Source organism: Lagopus leucura, unplaced genomic scaffold (genome assembly GCF_019238085.1).
Source record: "Lagopus leucura isolate 7727_CA_CO unplaced genomic scaffold, USGS_WTPT01 Super-Scaffold_650, whole genome shotgun sequence".
Lineage (NCBI taxonomy): Eukaryota > Metazoa > Chordata > Aves > Galliformes > Phasianidae > Lagopus > Lagopus leucura.
Genome location: NW_024962253.1, coordinates 7,011,468 through 7,021,949, shown reverse-complemented (window position 1 = coordinate 7,021,949; position 10,482 = coordinate 7,011,468). Strand labels below are relative to the sequence as shown.

At 45.5% G+C, this 10,482-nt stretch overlaps 1 protein-coding gene across 1 annotated transcript; it reads right to left on the bottom strand.

Moving 5' to 3' along the window:
- Positions 1 to 2,013: 2,013 nt before the first annotated feature.
- On the bottom strand, positions 2,014 to 7,641 carry RNF165 (ring finger protein 165). Its single transcript, XM_042862388.1, has 5 exons — positions 7,429 to 7,641; positions 6,332 to 6,436; positions 5,706 to 5,801; positions 4,665 to 4,771; positions 2,014 to 3,272 (listed from the first exon to the last, which is right to left on the bottom strand). The coding sequence occupies exons 1-5, from the start codon at positions 7,465 to 7,467 to the stop codon at positions 3,155 to 3,157; spliced, it is 465 nt and encodes a 154-aa protein (XP_042718322.1). The 5' UTR covers positions 7,468 to 7,641; the 3' UTR covers positions 2,014 to 3,154.
- Positions 7,642 to 10,482: the final 2,841 nt, after the last annotated feature.

The window sequence follows — 10,482 nt, the reverse complement described above, 5'->3', positions numbered from 1 at the left end:
AGGTCCTCACGCACCGCGGGATCAGTCACTCACACCGGACCATGGGAGTTTTGGTGCTTTTCTTCACCAATTTTTTTTTTTTTTTGTCTTTTTCTTTGTTTGTTTGTTTGTTTTTCCTTGTGTGTGTGTGTGTGTTTTTCTTTTTTTTTTTTTTTTTTCTTTTTCTGGTTTTTCATCTAAAAACTGTGCTTGTTCATTAGGCAAATAGTAATACTTTCGCGTAGGCTTTAAGAAAACAAGCAGTTTGGAAGCGGTCCTCCTTTCCTCCCTGCCCAGCCAGGGGCCCTATGGCCCTGCTCCTCCCCTGCTTTGCCCCCAGCTCACACCTAGGTGCACCAGGACAGCTTACAGTGTCTCTCAGGAACGACAACTTGCTTTTCCTGTCCGTATTATTAGTGTTATTTTTAATGCTGCTCCAATCTGCTGCTGCTGCTGGAGCAAGCCCCATGTGTATCATTGAACCATGGAGCGGGTTGAGTTGAAGGGACCCTTCAAAGCCACCTGGTCCTGCAATGAACGGGGACACCCACAAGTCCATCAGGTGCTTGAGCCCTGTCCAGTCTGACCTTGGGTGTCTCCGTGGTACATCTCTCTGGATGCACCGATGGGTCATTCCTTGCCCCAAGGAGCCCATATCCCTCCTCACACTGGGGCCCCATGCTCATGCCAGGGTGGCAAATATATGTCCCTATGGCAAATATATGTCAACATGACCCTTTGCTTCCTCCCTTTGCTTCCTCCTTCCTACAGGCACAGAAAGAGGGGGAAGAAAGGCTTTTTGATCCCCATGTCACCTCCTTCACTTCTGTTTATGTTGTAAAAACTAGAATAGAAAACATTGGAGGAGGGCACTTCCCACTTATAGCTCACAGGAATTCCACCGTCTCCCAGATGGCAATTTAGGGTCATTTCTATGTGAGGAGCATCGCTTGGCTCAGAGGAGCCAGTGCTCAGCTCTGCACATCTTGTTTTTGAATATATGAAGTTTCCAATTCATCCCAGTTGCTCCTCAATATACTTTTTCTGCTATCCCAGTGTGGAAAAAAAAATTAAGTATTTTCTTTTAAAAAAAAAAAAAAAAGGGTAGTGAGCGCTGGTTCTCTGGAGGTCTGTCCTCTGGGTGTCTGTGGCTGATGTATTTGTTTTGAGGGATGGAAATGTCCCGTTCCTCTGAGGAATGCCTCCAATTTTATGCATTATTTTAATGAACACTGATAAATTAGATTCCATTTTAATAACCATCTCATTCTCCATATGAAAACGGAGTGAAATATCTAACAATGCTCCAACGCAGGGCTAAACCAAGCCCTCCAGAAAGCAGCAAACCCTCTAGATCCAGCATTCCCCTACTGCGCCCGAACAGCCAATGCATGGGCAATTCCTCACGAGCAACGAGTTTCCTCCCATCCCATTATCAGAGCTGCTTGGGGAGATTCAGCCCTGCAGACTAAGAGCTTGAGCTGATTAAGGGGAAAAAAAATGAAAAGAAAGCAAAGAAGGCTTCTACCTGTGCTGTACATCTGCTTATCCTCCCTACGCTGTGTTTTCTCAACAGGAAGGTGAAGCATGGCGTCTGCATGCAATACTCCCCCACTCCCTTTCTCCCATCTCCCAAGGGTTGGGATAGGGGGATGGAAGTGGGGCAGTTTGTCTGCTGCTCTGCCCTGCCCAGTCACAGAGTGAGCAGTCTCTCCAAAGTCGTAGAATCACAGAATGAGTCATAGAATCATAAAACCGTAGAATGCCTTGGGTTGAAAGGGACCTCAAGGATCACCAAGTTCCAACCCCTCTGCCACAGGTTATCAGCCGCTAGATCAAATGCCAGATACGATTGCCCAGGGCCCCATCCAACTTGGCATTAAACATCTCTAGGGCCAGGGCATCCACAATCTCTCTGGGAAGGGACAAGTAAAGGCCATCAGGTCCCACTCCCTGCAGTGCACAGGGGCACCCAGCAGTGCTCAGAGCCCATCCAGCCTGACCTCGGCTGTCTTCAAGGATGGGGCACCACCACCTTTCTGGGCAGCCTGTGCCAGGGCCTCACCACCCTTATTATAAAGGACTTCCTCCTTATATCTGGTTACATCTCCCCTCTTTTAGTTTGAAACCATTTCTCTTTGTCCTATTGCAATGTTTCTGAGAAGCTATACCCTAAATCACAGGAGATGTCCAACCCTGGGGAGACTTGAGCCACGGTGCTCTGAAGCCAACCAGCCTCCAGCTTACCATATCAGTAAGATCATTCACAATGGATAACAGAGATCGTGGAGACAGCCCACAGCCTAGCGTGGATTTCAGCATGCTGAGCTACACAAAGAGCAAAGAAACAGCATCCACCTCAACACTGTGCCCCTACAGAAAGCATTCAGCAGCAGCAGAACAGCAGGAACGAAGCATCTCCTTATTGCTTCGTTCATTTCATTTTCAATTTGTCTGTCATTTCTTTTTTGTTTTTCTTTTTTGTTTTTCTTTTTTTTTGTTAATGTGTTTTAAGCATCTCTAAATTTGCAACACTGTAAAGGCAAGGAAAGGAAGCACGCGTGGCTGAAGAAAAGAGCGCAACCCTTCTGACTGTAAACAGGATTTTGCTTTTTCGCCTCTTCCCCCCAAGGGTGGGAAAGCTTGACCTCTGCATTCCCCTTTTGCAATGTATTAATCAGGCACCAACATAAGGAATCTATGAAAAAATATTTGGTGCAAATTAGGTAACAGCAACATGTCCACCACAAGATGAGTAGGGCATCAAACACAACATTTCTTAAGCTAACATGCTCCAGCTGCCATCCATAGAAATAGCTAAAGGACCCCTATAACATGTTTCTACGTATTCGAGAGGTATATATACAATCCTCATGAAATGCAGGATTGACAGGCCAGACTACCACAACTAGTTCCTTCATGTTCAACACTAAATCTTCTGTAGCATGGGGTCTCTGAGCTCCGGGAATGCCAGCTCCCTTTCACCAGGCCCGTATCCTGCGCATGTGCAATATCTCCTACCACTAGATATTGTACTGACACCTCCTCCTCTCCCTCTCTAACATGCCTGCAGACTTTTCCTCTCAATCAAATGGCTCAGAAGGCAAAAAATTTTGCTGCAAGGGTTTATGGCCATACGACCTGATAAGGAAAATGGTGCGTCCAGCCAATTCTTTCAGCTGTCCGAGCCGAGCTGTGTTTCAATGTCCACCCTGCAGATTGGGCACTTCTTGCTGGTGGCCAGCCACTGGTCCACGCATACTTGGTGGAAGAGATGCATGCAGGGTAACCTCCTGTGGGAAGAGAAGCACCATCAACTTTTTAAAATCGCAGAAAACCCTTTGGTTTTATAGTCTACGAGCTCATTGGTTTCCTTCTGCATCCCCAGTTAGGAAAAATGTTTTCTCAGAAAGAGTGGTGATGCAGTGGCATAGGCTTCCCAGGAAGGTGGGGCTGTCCCCGCCCCTGGAGGCATCCAAGAACCATGGAGACTTGGCACCTGGGGACATAGCTTAGTGCACATGGTCAGGGCGCTGGGGTTTCACTGGATGACTAGTGGTCTTTTGCAACCTGAATGATTCTATGATTTTGTAATTTTATTCTATGAGCCATTAGGCACAGTGTGGATGGAAGAAGCCCAAGAAATCCAGAAAACAGCATCCAGGACTGGGGAATGCAGCAGTGTAATGACACTTGTGCTTCCCAGGCCCTACAGCCTCCACCAGCAACATCAGCAGTAGGTCAGAGATTGTCCTTGAATATAAATCTTCTAGAAAACCCCGTGCCCTCCTGATCTGAGTTGCAGTGACCAACTGCAATCACCAATTATCCTGGCTGGTACTTTTGACATCTCAGGAGTATTAAGTTATGCACTTGGGTTCTTGATGGTTGTGACTTCAGTGGGTTCCACTACTCCTACTTGAGTGATTGGAGTGCTTCAGGAAATGAGCTTGCTTTTCACCCGTGTCACCTTTGTCATCTCTTTGGTGGTTCTCATGAGCAAGAGGGATCCCAAATCACAAGGATCCACAACAAGAGTATCAGAGATTTTCATGATGGCTGCCTAATGTGTGAGGAAAAGCACCAAGCAGTGCCAACTCACAGCTCTTTCACCTATGGTAGCTCAGCCTCCTGCAATTTCTTGGCCCCACCCTCTGTCACAAGCAGAGCTTCAGCACAGCCAAGAGTCCGGAGATCTCTCTGAGGGCTACCAGAGGTTTTGCTGTTGCTCAGAATGGCCCCCTGAAAACATACAGCCTGAGTAACCTCACTTATTCTGCAAGAAGATAGCTCTCTTGTGGCCACAAGCCAAATGCCCCTGTACTTGACATCCATGTTATCTTTTATCATGCACTGGTCATCTGCAAAGGCCACACACTGATGACCACGAATCCCAGATAGCTTCCTGAGCCTTGCCACCCACACTTCTCTGACATTCTGACAGACAGTATGGCTTTGGAGCAGGTGATCCATACCCATGAGGTCCTACTGCTCAGAGCTCTACCTAACTATGGCCCTTACCAACGTCCAACTAAGAAGAGTTTTCTTTCCTAAACCCTGAAACAACCCAAGTGAGTTTGTCAGGACAAGAACAGGGACAGTCTCATGAAAGCACAGTGGTGTTATTGAACAAACATAACTCGGATGTCACTGAGAGACAGCCAAGTAATGGGAAAGGGTCATACCTGACATCTTCTCCATCTTCAAGCATGGACAGACAGATTGTGCATTTCTCATCAGTGTCTGACTCCTCTCCATCCTCTTGCTCAGCTTTACCCTCCTGTGGTCTTCTCTGCAGCAAGAAGAAAGACATAATTTGGTTATGACTTGATTTTCTAACACTCTGCTAAGCCTGTGTAGTTGCAACAAGGCAAAAAATAAGAGCTTAGGAGAGCCAGACAAAGCAAAATAGTCACTACCTCGTCTGTTCTCCTTGGGGTAAGGATGGCCCCATAGTATCCCTTGATGGGGACTTCTCCTGAAGATTCCAAAAATGTACAGAATCACCTCTGCCAGTAAGGGCAACCACTGTGACCTATTGGCACAGTCATGGAACAGAGCTTGCACTTTCAGTTCCTTTCTCTCTTTTTTCTCCAACATATCCATTCCAACTAATAGAATTTTTCTGGATCCACTGGAGATGTGGCCACAGATAAGTGCAACAAAGAGCTGACTCATTTCCAATGTGGACAGTGCAATATAGCTCCTTGTTCCCGCTCAGCTGGGAATGACAAAAATGAAATTTCTACCCAAGTGAGCAATATTATCATTTTATATTTAGTACAGCCAAAAAATTTGGCACGCACATCCTTACAGACAGATCAGCTCCAGCAGAGTTGTCCCTTGCAAAGGGGAGAAAAATGTCCTGCCAGTGCCACCTTCTTGTAGAAAAGGGTGTGCTAGCATGCATGAAGCCCTCTTGCTGTAGACACTTCCTTTCCCACTGGGTGGGAGAAGGTTGAGAACCTTTTGAAAATTTGACTTGTAATTTCCTAGCCTAGAAGCAAGAATCAGCCAGCTGAGCTACTGCACTGCATCAACCTGGGAATCCCACAGGTTAATAAAGAACCAAAAAGTACTCCTCCCTTTTGGGGTATGTTTTAGCTGGTGGTGTTGGTTTGTCAATGCTGAGGATTGCAACCCACCAAAGTCCTTCCTTCTGAGCACTCCACACACAGAGCACTTGGCCAATCAAGAGGGTCTGGTGGTCATTTCAGGGCTCTCACCTTCTTGTATTTGTGGGGGAAGGTGAATCTCTCAATGGTGTTCTGGACAGCCCCCCGGCTCACACTGCCCAGCCTGTCCTCCAGCTGCAGCAGCTCCTGAAGCACAGAAAAACAGATGGCAAAAAAGCATCAGTGGAAGAATGCAAAGTTCCACCACCCCACTGCCAAGAAGCAAGGCTCCATCCTGCCCTGTCCTTGGTGGAAATGTCTACTGAACCCAGATCAGTTGTAATTTGATGATAGATCTGAGTTTTGGCTCTTGGGCCATCCATCAACGGATCAAGGCACAGAGCTGAATGCTGGATATCCAGTAATTAAGAAATCAGGGTGAAGTTCATTTGTCAGTTTGGAAAAATCAATCATCAATCAATCAGTCAATAAAACAAAGAACTGGAGCACTTTGTTGCCAGACTTGGGATTCAGACCCAAGCACGTGGGGTAGACCATCTTTCACCAAATCCACTCAACAGCTTTGTCTTCTTGGTTATTATTCATTGCTGCAGGTTCAGTCCTGTTCTCATCTGTGACTCCCATGCCAGAAGGCAGGGCCTGATGAGTTTATGCCTGTGCTTGCATGGATTCCCAGGGTTTGAAAATGTAATTATTCCTGTCCCCAAGATACATACTTCATAGCTCTCCCGCACGGCTGATGTGTGCCTGCTTGGGTTCAGTCCCTGAAGAGCAAGTAACTGGAGCTGAGGATAAGGGTAATTTCTGATTTCATGAACAACCTGCAAGAAGCAAGGGAGAAAAATAAAGCCACCTGTGCTAGCGCAAAGAAATCCCTCATGCACCCTGATTTAAATTTAGTGCTTAAAAATTGAAAATGAAAGAGCAGGCCAGCACCTTCCCCAGTGGGAATCTTTTAATAAGCTAAATTGAACAGAATAATAACAACAACAAAAAATTAAATAGATGTCCTATAAATGATAACAACCACTAGGCATGTTTTCTGAATTAACTCTTTGCTACAATAATTCCCGCTGCATCTGTAACACTGAAGTTCCAATCTCTCAACATGGATTGGCTTGAAAAGAGATTTAATTTAATTTTTATTTTTAAGTTGGTGCAATTTTCTTCATCCATGCTCCAATACTGAAAGCCTTGCAGTATGTACAGATGTCAGGTTCTGACCATGGCAGGTTGGGAAAGAGCATCTGTGAGCTTTATAAGGCTGCTTCAAGGATGAGCAGGGTGGCTCAGCTCCAAATGCAACTCCCTGCTAGGAGAAGGACATGGAAATGACCCTTCACATCTAATCCCACTTCCACTGGTACAACAAGTCATGAAAAACTCAACATGTGTCATCAAGGCTGATGTTGATGGCAAACGTGATGAAGGTCGGTGTGCATGGGGAGGTGCCACCTACCACCAATCCTTCTGCCTGCAGGGAGCCCTGGGAACCCATGCTTTACTCCAGTATGCCATAATAATATTATTACCAATAAACTGCTAAGTCTCACATCCTCCCAAGGCTTATGCAGATCAGACTGTGAGTGCTCTGCAGGCAACGGACGACTCTTTCCAGAGCAGCTGAGCTTTTCTTTCCTGTCTCTAATCCAGAGTGCAATGATGCAACATTATCCTTTCAGACACTCCCTCCCACGGCCGGAGATAAGTGGGATTCGCAGGAGACAGGTGATAGAAAGATAGCAGGCTTTATTTTGACTGCCTTCTGGCAGACAATGCATAAAACATTTCTCAGCGAAAGTGCTTCACTTACCATCTGTGTTGAGGATGTGCTTCTGGGGAAGTGATGCATCCGAGGTGTAGCTAAGTAATGCTGATAGGGCTGAGGGACCGGGCGGACCTGGAACTGGGCGTGTGTCAGTCCTGCATCGACACTGAGGTCCCTGTGGGTGCAAGGATGAAGATACAGTTCTGCCTGTCTACAGAGCCCGACAAAAGGGCTCACATCTCTTCTTCCTCCCTCCCCCCAAAAAATGGAGCAAGGGGTTGATTTTATGCTACTTAGCATTGGTGGTAGCTAGGAACAGGAGCTATAGGATGCAGTGTGACAATTTTGGTGGTTTCATCAATCCCCAGGATGAGTAGCTCAACCTGGCTAACCAGGTCCTTTCTGCATCACCGGAGGATGACACAGAGAGGACCTGCAGATGATTACACTTTGCCCAGAATATTTTGCAGCAATAGAGGAATGGTGGATACTGTTAGGATATAGCTAATAGGATAGGATAGCTGCATTGTACATGCTGATGATCTCCCTGAAAGTGTCCCAACACAGGTCATGGTATAGTTTTGTGAGGAACAAGGGGGATTGCATCAAACTTGGCCTCTGGGATCCCTAGACCTTTTCTTTATGGGGAAAAAAAAAGAAAAAAAAAAAGAAAAAAAAGAAAAACTAAAAACCAAGAACCAAAAAACAAAAAGAAAGAAAGAAATTTTAAAAAATTAGGTTTTGGGAAATACCTGGATGATGCATCTCTAGAAAGCAGCATCCCACCACCACTAATGCAATAGGACATCCCTGGAAGTCCCACTCAACCACACACAACATGGATGTGTTTTATCTTTGCGAGTTCAGACACTTGATCCTTCCAGAAATTATTCCAGCTCCATCCTGGGATTTCAAATAACCAAGATCCCTGCAAATACTGCAGCACTGCTCAATCCAGAAAGCAGAGCTGAACCTCAAACTCCATTCCAGCACTGCATGGATGGGATGAGAAGATACTTAGCACAGCACCTCCATCTATCATCCAATTAGATGGTCCCTTGTCTCTCCAGTCAAAGAATCTCTCAGCAAACAAGTACTTTGTATGTCATTTACTTTATCATAACTACCAAAGCTGGCACTCTGATAACCACTGTCTTCATATTTGCCAAGGCAAAGCTAATTAGGGCACAAGGGCTTCTCATTTCAGCCCGAACTTCTCCTCTCCATGAAGGAGAGTAGCAAGATCCATGGCTTACTAAGATCAGCCCAGTTGTGTCTTGGAGCAGCTGTGAAACTGCTGATGCCCAGCAACAGTTAATGGTCATGAGGGGACAATAAGTGCAGAAATCCGTTAGCCAACACGGACTGTATACCAAATAACAACTTTAGGGTATTGATACCCTGTAATAAGTCACCAAGATGGAGTAAAAAGACGGTTTGTCTTTGCTGGCTATGTGCTGGCAAAACTTAGCAGAGGATAAATCACAGCAGGAGACTGGCAGGAACAAAACTGGGGTGTGAATCCACAAGAATGGGTATTTTCCAGCCATTTTTGGAGATTTGTCCCATTACTTAAGACTGTTGAAGACTGGAATGTTCTATTGGAAATGAGGAGACAGTGAGTTCATCCCTGGTGCTGGCATGAGGCATGACCTTGGCTCTCTCCTCTCTGCCTGCCCATATTCCCTGCCTACAGAGTAGATGTGATAACCCACAGGGTGAGATCAGGGACTGAAGGGGTCTCTGAGAGATGAATGGTGTTATTAACTTGCATGAGTAATTTCAATGACAACACTTCTGTTGTGCAGTGGATCTCTAAAACCACATGTAAATGTTCCTACGTGATGCTGTGGGCCAAAGCATAATGCTGGCGTTTGAAAATGAAAAAGCAGAGCACATTTGCTGAAGAAAACCAAAACCAACCATCACCTTCCAGCCTGTGCTACATGTACAGCACCTGGATGCTCTGAAACGAGGTTAAATGCCTGTAGTATACGGGCTGCCAACAACCAAAAAACAAAGGCAACAGATTGAATGGTCGTCGCTAGATGCGTATCAGAAAACAACTGAAGGGATGAAATGCGGGTTTATTTCTTCTTCTCCAGAAGGTTTTAACCTAGGGTTGGCTGTCTGAGATGACAAATCACCGACAGCTCCATCTTCCATCCCTGTTTCCTGTGGCAGTGCCTACCACCTCCTGCCTCCAAGAAAGAGCCGTCTCTGCTCATGCGGTGGTAACACATTAGATGAAAGTTTTTGTATCTGTCACTGGGCAAAACTGTACATGTGCCCCGAGGGGAAGTGAGTCACCCAAATATATACACACAGTGTACGATTTCTGTCATCCTCACTCCTTAGGTTTATAAAGCTATGGAACAACGCAGGAGGGGAGGAGGGAAGAGGAAGGGATGATTAAATGATGGTTTACCAGATCCTCCTAATGATTATAATTAAGCAGTATGCACAGAAAGAGAGGCAGAAAAAAAATGGCTGTACTCAGATGATACGTGAACTGCTTTGCAACCTTATCTGAACAATGTCCCATCGGACAAATTTGTTGCATCGTGTGCCAGCAATAGGAACACCTGAGAAGAAAATGACAAAGGGATCTGGCCATGCTTTAGGTCATATATTATTACCCTGGAAGGGGAAAAATCCCTGTGTTAAAAGAACATTTGCAGAGCAAAGTGCTCAAATGTTAGAAAATGCCATAATTAAGATTTCCTGTACCATTTTATTTTTATCTTCTTGTGCTTATACATTACGATTGTCTCTAATTACATGTGCACGTGCTATTTTCTGCATTCAGTGCAGAGAATGGACTTTGCTCAGCTAACAAGCAGCTATTCAGAAGCATGTTTCTATTTTCCACTTCTTCCAAGTAGGGCCCTGTGTCTTACTGAGCATGCTAATGCTCAGAACTTGCTCTGAAAACAGAGCTATCAATCGTTTCCTAGGCTTTACCAGAGTACCAGACATTAAGATGGGAGAATCATTAGCAGCTATTTATCCATGCACCCCATCCTACGGGGTGGAGAAGCACCATGCTCTCTAATTTCAACCATGGAAAAATTGTGGCTGAATCACAAGACCACATTT

Excerpts from the sequence above, each read along its gene's own strand:
- RNF165 (XM_042862388.1), bottom strand. The coding sequence starts at position 7,467 with ATGCATCACTTCCCCAGAAGCACATCCTCAACACAGATG. Across the intron at positions 5,802-6,331 it reads CCGTGCGGGAGAGCTATGAA|GAGCTGCTGCAGCTGGAGGA; the intron begins GTATGTATCTTG and ends TCTGTGCTTCAG. Across the intron at positions 3,273-4,664 it reads GAAGATGGAGAAGATGTCAG|GAGGTTACCCTGCATGCATC; the intron begins GTATGACCCTTT and ends CTCTTCCCACAG.